This window comes from Delphinus delphis, chromosome 10 (genome assembly GCF_949987515.2).
Source record: "Delphinus delphis chromosome 10, mDelDel1.2, whole genome shotgun sequence".
Taxonomy (NCBI): domain Eukaryota; kingdom Metazoa; phylum Chordata; class Mammalia; order Artiodactyla; family Delphinidae; genus Delphinus; species Delphinus delphis.
The window spans coordinates 13,707,622-13,720,008 of record NC_082692.2 but is presented as its reverse complement, the minus strand read 5'-3'; the positions used below and the strand labels follow the sequence as shown (position 1 = coordinate 13,720,008).

The following is a 12,387-nucleotide window of genomic DNA, read 5'->3' as shown; positions in this document are numbered from 1 at the left end:
GGTGCCTGTCCCCATGATTTTGCTTTTTGTATCCAGCTTAGCTCTCATTAAAAGTAAGAGGATTGGTAGTTCAGTCAAGTTACCGTTAGGAGTGAAAACCAGCTCTATTGCATTGTACTGGGGCTGTGCAGTTGGGCTGATTTCCATCAGAGGGGCACAAGTGAGCAATGGAAGGTGTCGCAGTGATCCCTGGCTGTGGTGACAGGATTCTGAGAGGCTCTGGAGAGTCACCATTATGCTTCTGAGTAATTCTAAGGAGATCTCGAGATCATCACTAGCCTAAAGCAGACTCTTGTGGAAGATTAGACAGCTAGGGTTCTTCCATCTCCATCCCTCCCAAGCCTGTGTGCTCAGGACATAACTCTTGGTCCTATGATCACCTTCAGGTGTGGAGATGGGCGTGGCCTTTTGGGTTCGGGGCTTCGGCCTCAGGGTACTGCCACTGACCAGGCTGCAGGGCTCAGTGCAGCAGTTCTCAGACTGCTTCGTTAAGGATTCTGAGCTGCCTCGTGAATATACAGAAGGCAGTGGAGAATAAGCTAGAAGTGAAGACAGGAACCTCAGGCTTCTGTCATCCTTTTGATTCTACTTTTTCCAGAAACAAATATGGCACAAATAGCCCCTGACTTACTGAGAGTCCACTAATGGACTTAAGATCTATTCATTTAGGAAATGATGAAGGGGTAAGGAATTGTTTCTGAAATCTTAGTTTTGAAAGACCAAGTCTCTTTCAGTTTCTCTGTTGAATAGGGAAGTATTATTATCACAGTGACTGCATGGTTTTTAGAGCAATAGAACAAACAAAGAGGATGAGCAGTGGGCAGAGTCACCAAGGGTCACAGTCCTCACATGTCTGAGGTTTGAGGGACTTAAAAATCATGCTAATCTGTACATTGTATAATCCACAGGCTTCAGTACTCTGTAATTTGGTATTAGAAACTCAGCTATTTTTTAAATCACTTTAAAAGTTACATATTTGAAAATATGACTTTCCATGAAACTATTTTCAATGATTCTTGAATTTATAGAGCTGTTTTCAAAGCACTTTCACCGGTAAGTCAGGTGATCCTTGAGAAAGAATCCTGCTCATTAGATCATATTAATAATATTGTTCTGGTTCTGCAAAAAAAAAGAAAAAAGAAACTGAGGCTCAGAGAGTGAAATGCCTTGCCCACGGTTACATAGACAGTAAGTCGTCAAGTTAAAACCGGAGCGCAAGGTATTCTGCTATCAAGTCTGACTTCTTTACGTTCTAAAATAATAGCTAATCACTGTTGATCAGGGTTTGGTTTTTTTTCTTTATAATGTTTAATCATACTTTACATTTAGTGTATTAAGGTAAGCTTTTGACCTACAGTGCGCCAGATCTCACATTTTCCATCTGATTCATCTAATGTTGTCATGCATGTGCTGTTGGGTTATTCGAACTGATTGTGATGAACTTTTGCTGAGTTACTTGTAAGGGTAGGTTTTTCTTTCTTTAATGATCTGTTGCCAGGACCATACCAGGGTAGGTGCAGATACCTCTCAGGACATCCAGCTCTTTGGGATAGGAATTCAGCCTGAGCACTGTGAGATTGATATTGCTTCTGATGGAGAGGTCACCCTCACTCCAAAAGAAAATGCAAGGTAAGAAATGTCCCTTAAAGGTAAGGAGCAGCTCCTTAACATAGCTCAAGTGCCTTGTTTTTAGGAGTAGACTGACCCTTTCTGTCTGTTTGCTTAGTTATATCAGAGTTAAGGCTACACTGGCTTTTGCTTTCTGCTTGTAGAGAGCTGTGTAAGCAAGATTTCGAGCACCAGCTTCAGGGTGGCTGATTCTGCCTTGAGGGCTGGGTGATCTCAGATAAGATACTTCTTTTATCTAATCTGCAATTCCCTCATATGATAAATGAGGCTAATAGTAGACAAAACATATAAATCACTTGGCTCAGTGCCTGACACACATAACTATTGAATAAAGTTATTTGTTATTACCGAGTGTAATGCATTGTATGAAAAGCAGTTAATCAGATAACTCCATTATATGAAAAATTCCTAAACTAGGCTATAATACGTAAAAATTTGAGAATTGACAGGATAATATATTTACTTTTTAATTTCTACTAAATGATGTCTTGAATTATTTTATAATCACGTGTAAAATGAAGTCCTAAAACAGTATTCCTTAACTCACATGATTCAGAACACACATTTTTATGAAGAAAACTATATTCATTTCAAATTATTCTGTTAATATCACCCATATACATTTCTAAGTGATGAAAAACGGAGACTAGCAATAGTAGCATACATGATTCATGAATTTTGTAGGCCTTCTGTTATAGTGATAGATTGTTAAGATATTTAATGGTGAAATGATACCATTCCTTAATTTTTACTTATTCCAAGTTCAAATAGATTTTAGCTTCATGCTGTATCCCCCTATTAGAAGCTCTGGATTATTTTTACATACTTTTTTTTAAATTGACAGAATTATGTGTGTATACACACACACACACACACACACACACACACACACACACACACACAGCATGATAATTTGATCATATTCTCTTTTAACACTACATCTGAAAATGATTTTATTCGGTAGATTTCCTCATACCTGATTTTACTTCCATGTCTTTTTATCCTACTTTTCGTCCTTCCCCACCCTGTCCAATCTCCTCCTTTCCTATAACCTCAGGGCAGTGGTTCATTCATTCAGTATACTTCCTCTAGGCTCTGTACTGGGAATGCCCAAGTATAGTAACTCAAAGCCTGGTGGAGGAGAATATATAGAAACAATTGTTATTATACAGGAAAATAAGTGCTCCTTCTAAAGTGATCTTTATGACCTGCAAATCTGATAACTATAAAAGTGTGTGGGGTTTGAAGGACTGGAGGTAGGGAGAACTGTTAGGATATTATTACGATATTGTTGTGGGAACACAGCAGTAGCAAAAGAAGTGAAGAACAAAATGTATTTCAGAATTACTTGAGAGTCAGCGACGTTTAAGCGATGTGCTTGGGGACAGGATGGGAACTCAGTAAAAGAAAAGAAGTGAGCAATATTAGATTTCTGTCTTAGGAGACGAGATAAACAGTGGCACTACTAAATCAAAATAAGAAATACAAGAGGAAGAACAGGTTTGGAGGATGATAAGCAATGAGTGGTAATGAGTTCACTTTGGAATACTTTGAGTTTGAGGTGTCCTTGGGATATCAATGTGAATATTTCCAGTTGCACATTGGATTTAGGGCAGGAAAACTACCCTAAAGATACAGACTGGGCATAATCAGTGTTGCCTGGCTTGAAAGTGGGTCTAGAGTGAATAGTGGAAGGGTTAAACCAATGTTTATGGGATGGTCTGAAGATAAACCATGAAGTAGGGTGAGACAAGGGAGTCAGAGAGGCACAGAGGCAACAGCAGGATACAGTGATGGAATCTAAGGGAAGAGAATATTTAAGAAAGAGGTCAAAGTAGAAGCTAAAGAGCTTCTATCGGACATAGCAGTTAGGAAGACATTGACAACCATGGAATGTTTAAGTACCATGCAGTTGTGGGTATGGAAGGAAAAAATGCAAAGAAAAAAGAATAGGAGGTGAGGAAGCAGGCCGAATCTTGGTTGTGCAGATCGAAATGGGATTGGAGACACAGCAAAAGAGGGGCATGGCGTGAAGGGATAGTCAGTATTTCCTCAGATCTGTCCTCAAGTCCACCAGTTCTCTCTTGTCATGATTTACCTGCTGCTTAACCACATTCTACTGAGTTTTAATTTCAGTGTCTCTGTTTTTCATTTGTAGAAGTTTAGGAAGTCCTTTTTTAGACATGCCTGGTCTCTGTTGGTAGAGGCTTGTTTTTACTCCATTGTATGCTTTAATAATTTTATTTTTACTTATTTTATTGCCTTTATTTGGAAATTCTGTTCTCTGAAGTTGCTGGGGCTTCAATCCAACTATTTGTTGTATCTGCTGATAACTTTGCTTCCTAAAGCAGTTCATGATTTTTTAGATGTGCTCCTCTTCAGCGGTTTATCTGTAGGAGTCTTGTGGCTTGAGTGAGGCTACATAAATTCCTGCAAAGAGATTTTATATTTGCTTCTTCCAAGTACCCCAGGCATGTGTTCAAGTAGAAATGACTTTTTAATGCTAATTTCTTGGCTTGGGTATGTTACCAAACCAGGCAGTTTCCATAACTTTTTCTTTTTTATATTATTGTAATAAGAGTGTACTATAAACGGCAAAGTGATATGTTCATATGTATGTTCAGGTGTGTGTGTGTGTGTGTGTGTGTAAGCACCTAGATAGGGGTCCTCTAAAGATACAGATGATCACAAAAGTAATCAGTAAGTAAGAGAGATGAAGCTTATTACATTTCTCTCTGATTTGCTCTGGAATTATTTTTAGTTTCATTTTAGAATAACGCTGCTCAATAGAACTTTCTGAGATAGTGGAAAAGTTCTATATCTGCTAAGACCATTTTGGTAGCCACTATTGAGATAGTGTTCTTGAGAATTAACATATGGCCAGTGAGAATGAGGAACTGAATTTTTAAAATTATAATTCAGAGTTTAAAATAATAAAGGACACTGAGTGACACATTTCTACTCTTGATCATACTGCTTTTCCTAGAATTTCCAGAGGGCTTTTTAGATGCCTTAATAAACAATGGGGAAATATATTTCTTAAAAACTGACTCTTGAGAGGGCAGATAGCAGAAGCAAGAAGAACTACAATCCTGCAGCCTATGGAACAAAAACCACTTTCACAGAAAGATAGACAAGATGAAAAGGCAGAGGGCTATGAACCAGATCAAGGAACAAGATAAAACCCCAGAAAAACAACTAAATGAAGTGGAGATAGGCAACCTTCCAGAAAAAGAATTCAGAATAATGATAGTGAAGATGATCCAGGACCTCGGAAAAAGAATGGAGGCAAAGATCGAGAAGATGCAAGAAATGTTTAACAAAGACCTAGAAGAATTAAAGAACAAACAAACAGAGATGAACAATACAATAACTGAAATGAAAACTACACTAGAAGGAATCAATAGCAGAATAACTGAGGCAGAAGAACGGATAAGTGACCTGGAAGACAGAATGGTGGAATTCACTGCTGTGGAACAGAATAAAGAAAAGAGAATGAAAAGAAATGAAGACAGCCTAAGAGACCTGTGGGACGATATTAAATGCAACAACATTCACATTATAGGGGGTCCCAGAAGGAGAAGAGAGAGAGAGAAAGGACCCGAGAAAATATTTGAAGAGATTATAGTCGAAAACTTCCCTAACATGGGAAAGGAAATAGCCACCCAAGTCCAGGAGGCGCAGCAAGTCCCATACAGGATAAACCCAAGGAGAAACGTGCCAAGACACATAGTAATCAAATTGGCAAAAATTAAAGACAAAGAAAAATTATTGAAAGCAGCAAGGGGAAACTGACAAATAACATACAAGGGAACTCCCATAAGGTTAACAGCTGATTTCTCAGCAGAAACTCTACAAGCCAGAAGGGAGTGGCATGATATACTTAAAGTGATGAAAGGGAAGAACCTACAACCAAGATTACTCTACCCAGCAAGGATCTCATTCAGATTCAATGGAGAAATCAAAAGCTTTACAGACAAGCAAAAGCTAAGAGAATTCAGCACCACCAAACCAGCTCTACAGCAAATGCTAAAGGAAGTTCTCTAAGTGGGAAACACAAGAGAAGAAAAGGACCTACAAAAACAAACCCAAAACAATTAAGAAAATGGTCATGGGAACATATATATTGATAATTACCTTAAATGGATTAAATGCTCCAACCAAAAGACAGAGGCTTGCTGAATGGATACAAAAACAAGACCCATCTATATGCTGTCTACAAGAGACCCACTTCAGACCTGAGGACACATACACACTGAAAGTGAGGGGATGGAAAAAGATATTCCATGCAAATGGAAATCAAAAGAAAGCTGGAGTAGAAATACTCATATCGGATAAAATAGACTTTAAAATAAAGAATGTTACAAGAGACAAGGAAGGAACTACATAATGATCAAGGGATCAATCCAAGAAGAAGATATAACAATTATAAATATATATGCACCCAACATAGGAGCACCTCAATACATAAGGCAACTGCTAACAGCTATAAAGAGGAAATCAACAGTAACACAATAATAGTGGGGGACTTTAACACCTCACTTACACCAATGGACAGATCATCCAAAATGAAAACAAAAACAAAAAAAAACTGACTATTGAATGTCTGTGTTTTAGGTAGAAGAGATAAGTATTCTATAAAACTTTTTTTAAAAACTCATCTTTTTGGCAAAAGTATGTATGTATGTACATATTTATATATGTATAGTGTTAACAAACAAATTTTGAGTAAATTTCAAGATGTAATTGTATTAAATGATTTGTGAATTGGGCAGCATCTCATCAGGGGTTACACAACATGGAAGGCTTTTATAGTAGGGAAGGTGGGACAAGGAAAGGAAGTCATCAGCAGGGAACAAAAATGAAAGTTCATTGGAGGAAAGTAAAAGGTGACAACAGTTTCTCATTAACTGAGCTGTGGTGTTTTTTAATTGGCTGGGCTTGTTGCTGGGCACAGAGGAAGTCTTCCTTCCTCCTGCTGGGGTAGTAAAGTAGTTGCACGTCCTGTTGGGGGTGCAAGGTAGGTCTCTTCCTGTTGGGGTAACTGACATCTTCCTTTTTGGGATAATTGACGATGAGTGTTGGGGTATGAGAGTTCCCTTTTCAGGCCTCTTGACTCCAACTTTAGTTGAGGTTTCCTTTTATTAATTTTCACAATAGATGTACATATACATATATATTCTGATCTCATTTTCCATTTTTGCAGATGAATAAATCAGTTCATATTTCCAAATAAATGGGAAACAGACTTTTGAAACTTGAGTCACAATGTTGAGAGTCATTTTGAAGAATAAAGGGAGCATGTTAGTGTAAAACATACACACCAAAGCTTTACCGTGTTTGTGTACGACAGATTAAAAACATTTAAGATGGTATTTCCAGGGTATTTTTTATCAATAATAACTTAGCCACCAGACTTGAAATATTACTACAGAAGAGTGATTATTTTCATCTGTGAATTTTCCTTATTCCATAACTTTGAGCTTAAAAGTCCCCCTAAAGATTAGGAGCCAGATAATGAGAGTATATGAGAAAAGTAACTTACGGGAAAATTAAAACTCAAAATGATACTCATTATTTTTCTCCATCAAACTTCACTTGACAGCCCTTATAGCAAATTAAACTTTAATTAATTGATTAACTATCCCCCTAATGTGTTGTTTTGCTTTTATTGTTTTGTTTTTATTTAAAAATTTTTTTTAACATCTTTATTGGAATATATTTGCTTTACACTGGTGTGTTAGTTTCTGCTGTACAAAAAGTGAATCAGCTATACGTATACATATATCCCCATATCTCCTCCCTCTTGCATCTCCCTCCCACCCTCCTTATCCCACCCCTGTAGGTGGACACAAAGCACGAAGCTGATCTCCCTGTGCTATGCGGCTGCTTCCCACTAGCTATCTATTTTACGTTTGGTAGTGTATATATGTCCATGCCACTCTCTCACTTCTTCCCAGTTTACCCTTCCCCCTCCACGTGTCCTCAAGTCCATTCTCTATGTCTGCGTCTTTATTCCTGTCCTGCCCCTAGGTTCTTCAGAAGCATTTTTTTTTAGATTCCATATATATGTGTTAGCATGTGGTATTTGTTTTTCTCTTTCTGACTTACTTCACTCTGTATGACAGTCTCTAGGTCCATCCATCTCACTACAAATAACTCAATTTCGTTTCTTTTTATCGCTGAGTAATATTCCATTGTATATATGTGCCACATCTTCTTTATCCATTCATCTGTCAGTGGACACTTAGGTTGTTTCCATCTCTGGGCTATTGTAAATAGAGCTGCAGTGAACATTGTGGTACATGACTCTTTGAATTATGGTTTTCTCAGGGTATATGCCCAGTAGTAGGATTGCTGGGTCCTATGGTCATTCTATTTTTAGTTTTTTAAGGAACCTCCATACTGGCTGCATCACTTTACATTCCCACCAACAGTGTAAGAGGGTTCCCTTTTCTCCACACCCTCTCCAGCATTTATTGTTTGTAGATTTTCTGATGATGGCCATTCTGACTGGTGTGAGATGATACCTCATTGTGGTTTTGATTTGCATTTCTCTAATGATTAATGATATGGAGCCTTCTTTCATGTGTTTGTTGGCAATCTGTATATCTTCTTTGGAGAAATGTCTATTTAGGTCTTCTGCCCATTTTTGAATTGGGTTGTTTGTTTTTTTGTTATGAGCTGCCTGAGCTGCTTGTAAATTTTGGAATTAATCCCTTGTCAGTTGCTTCATTTGCAAATATTTTCTCCCATTCTGAGGGTTGTCTTTTCGTCTTGTTTATGGTTTCCTTTGCTGTGCAAAAGCTTTTAAGTTTCATTAGGTCCCATTTGTTGATTTTTGTTTTTATTTCCATTTCTCTAGGAGGTGGGTCAGAAAGGATCTTGCTGTGATTTATGTCATAGAGTGTCCTGCCTGTGTTTTCCTCTAAGAGTTTTATAGTGTCTGGCCTGACATTTAGGCCTTTAATCCATTTTGACTTTATTTTTCTGTATGATGTTAGGGAGTATTGTTTTTAAATGCCAGCAAAATCTCTTTTTTAGGTAAAGGAAACATTTATGAGAAGACTAAAATTGTGCATGCTAAAATTTCTGGAGGACTTTTCCTTTCCCCCTAAAAAAACTCACAGTGACAGTGCTTTAACTGTATCAAAGGGTCGATTGTTGAGATCTTCTAATAAGCAGCAAATCCTACAAAATCTTTTATAGTGACTTATTTAGGCTACTGACTTCACAGCCCCTTGATATCCAGTAAGCTGTAGCAAAGTTACAATGTGAGGAAAGCTGCACTGTTGAAAGACCACCTGCAAACGTCCGCTGGACAGTTGCTTCTTCAAGATTTGTTTCAGGCAAGTCCAGGATACATAGACCAACATAAACCCACAGACACAATGTACATCATTATGGTATAATATATACAGTATAACAAAGACTATCAGAATTTTCTTCCCCACCTCTAATTGTTTGTTTTTATTGAAGTGTAACTGACTTACAGTATTATATTAGTTTCAGGTATACAGCATATTGATATTACATAATGGTCACCACTGTAGTTACTATATGTCACTATAACTGGGAGTTTGTACCTCTTAATCCCTCTTAAACTTTTTCACCCATCCCCTCACCTCCCTCCCCTTGATTGATTTTACCATTTGGTTGGTAGCTGTTTAGGATTTAAACCTGGTATTCTTTTTATGTTTTCCCTGAGTTTTTATTATGGGAAATTTCAAACAGAAGAGTAGAAAGAATGGTATAACAAGCCTCTGTACAGCCATCATCCAGCTTCAAAAATGACAGCTCTTAGACAGTTTTATCTTTTATTTGTATGTTCTCCACATCACCTCCTCCCTCCCCTCTGGGTTATTTTAAACATATTCCAGATATTGTAACTTTGCATCCATAAATATCTCCACTTGTATCTCTAAAAGACCAGTATCCTTAAACACAGCTTCCGTACCATCGCACCTAAAATAATAAACAATAATTCCTTACTAATCATACACTGAGGCGGTGTTCAAATTCCCTAGTTGTCTTATAAAGGTTCTTTTTCAGTTGTTTCGTGAAATCAGGCTCCAAATAAGATTTAACCATTGTCATTGATTGTTATGTCCCTTGGGACTCTTTTAGCCCATGGGTCCCCCTCCTTTGCTCCCCCACTTTTTTTTCCTTGCATTTTATTTGCTGCAGACACCTAGTTGCTTCCCATAGTCAGCATTTTGCTCATTGCATCCCATGGCGTCATTTAACATCTTCCACTGCCCTCTCTATTTCCTAAATTGGTTTTAGATATAGAGGCTTGATCAGGTTCAACTCAAATATGGACAAGAATGTTCCATAGGCATTGTTGCCCATCTCCGTCAGGAGCACATCATGTCCAGTTGTCTGTCTTTGAGGGATATCAGCATCCCTTGATCATTTTTGCCTGGATCGTGTATTTTGATAGTGTTTACAATTCTGTTATTCCTTCTTTAGGTATTAGTCGAATATACCTATTAAGAGAAAGTTCCCCCAGTTATCTCTTTGGCTCCTGGGTCTAGGTTTATTGCTCTTTACCATCCAGCTGATGTAGCCCCCCTGGTGTTCCTTCAGGTCCTGTGTAAACGGCACCCTCGTGTGCAGCACCACCCAGCTGTGGCACGGGGACAGAATCCTGTGGGGAAATAACCACTTCTTCAGGTAACAGCTTGTGTTCACTAGTATGTTCACTCATACACCTTTTCTCTTATCTGAGTGTAAAACACGTTGATTTTCTCTAATGGTGAAAAACCCCACAGAATTAATTTACCTAAGAGGAAACGGCGAGATTGGTTGAAAGACTTTGAAAAAGAAACGGGCCCCCCAGAGCATGACCTGGATGCAGCCAGTGAGGCTTCCTCGGAACCAGACTATAACTATGAATTTGCACAGATGGAAGTTATCATGAAAACGCTGAATAGTAATGGTAAGACCCTTAGGCATTTACTTTCTTACTCTACTCTTTGAATAAATCTGAGGAGAATTTGAGCATGGCTAGAGAATTGTCAGTCTGATCTCTGGTGTATCAAGTTGGGGATTCTGTTGCAGGAATAAAGATTTTGACCTTTTTATTTATCTCTGTCTCTGGATTTTTAGCTTCAAAGTCCCCTCTTTTTAATTATAAAAATGAAGTATGAAGAAAAGGCCAGATGGAAAAACAAGTGTAATGTATTACTCTGAAGAGTATAGAATAACAACGAAAAAGAACATCATTAAGATTAGGGATTAACATTAGCTACTGGGGCTTTTGACAGCACAGCACAGGGAAGACCACAGTTGGAACTCAAACTTCATCCCACTCTGTTACTTGCTTACCAAGTTGGGAGGAATCTCGACAGATATTCCAGAGTGATGCTCAGACATCAGAATCACATTAATGGGTCATTTAATAACATGGCTGAGCAACAGGTCTCTCCTGGGAGTGATTTTTTGAAAGCCCACGTGGATGCAGGGTGTGACAGGAGGGTGCAGCTCCAAACTCCAGGTGGAGGAATGCCCATCAGAAGAGAGATGATTTCTTCAGATGAGGTTACAGAATTCTAGACATCTCTGTGCTCTAACTCTGTGGCATGTCCAGGTGGTATCCATTTAATCGTGTATCATCCCACATCACAGATTTCTAATTTTCTCCAATTGCTACCGTCTTAACATATATCTAAATATTTATATATATAAAAATATATTTATATAAATATTTATATATCTGTGACCCCCCCCTCAATAACCAGTGAGTATTTAGCGCTCACCAAATACTCATTTGTTAATTTCTCCAAGCTTTCTTGGCCACAGCAGTTCATCATCAGTGGTCTGGCTCATGGTGTTAACATGAGTATCCGTTTGTGTTCCAGATCAGGCCTTGCTCTCCAGTGTTGATTTTATCCATTTAAAAGTAATGTTTCCCCATCCTTATGCTTTACTCAATCCCACTGCTAAATGGAGCTCCGCTGTGGGGCACACAGATGTGCTCTGTTATGATGCTGAAATGCTGGTGGCCGGACAGAGTTCACGCCCTTCACCTCTACTGCTAGGTGGCTTCCCAGTCATGAGCCTGTCTGCCTGGTGGTCATCCCCTTGGTGGTCCTATTTGAAGATTCTCTTCCCTCTCATGTGGTTTCAGACGGAGCTCCTCCACAAACGCTGGGATGAAGGTTAACTGATTGGCTTTAGCATGAGGGAGCTTGGCTGGTGTTTAGCAGTGCTGCTCGTCAGTGCTTGTGCTACATGCTTTGGCCAGATCTAACTAACATGAGGGGGAAGAAGCTGAAGTTTTCTGCCTGGCCTTTTCTGTCTGAGGTGCCCTGAATTCTTGATGGAGGGATGCTCCCTTTGCAATTATGACCCTTTCCTCCCCATGTCCCAACTCCATTGCCTTCCAGTGGTTAAAATCCAGTGGCTGTTCTTTTCCCCGTGTATCCAACAGCACAAAAGTGTCACTAGTATTATTGCTCCTCATACTAACGACTATTATTTCTGTTGACAGCACAGCAGTTCAGGACGTAGTACTTCTGGGTAAATAGTCACCTGCATTATCCCAGTAATAGACTAGAATAACGGATTTTCAAATCTCTAGAATAAATAATGATCTGAAACCCAATTCTTTTTTTTTTTTTTTTTTGCGGTACGCGGGCCTCTCACTGCTGTGGCCTCTCCCGTTGCGGAGCACAGGCTCCGGACACGCAGGCTCAGCAACCATGGCTCACGGGCCCAGCTGCTCCACGGCATGTGGGATCTTCCCGGACCGGG

At 38.9% G+C, this 12,387-nt stretch overlaps 1 protein-coding gene across 1 annotated transcript in view; it reads left to right on the top strand.

The window, feature by feature from the left end:
• Nucleotides 1–12,387, top strand: part of KIF13A (kinesin family member 13A) — a 216,568-nt gene that overhangs the window by 160,772 nt on the left and 43,409 nt on the right. The window contains 3 exon segments of the mRNA XM_060023590.1: nt 1,499–1,629; nt 10,219–10,305; nt 10,404–10,570. Of these exon segments, the coding sequence (XP_059879573.1) occupies nt 1,499–1,629; nt 10,219–10,305; nt 10,404–10,570 (385 nt within the window).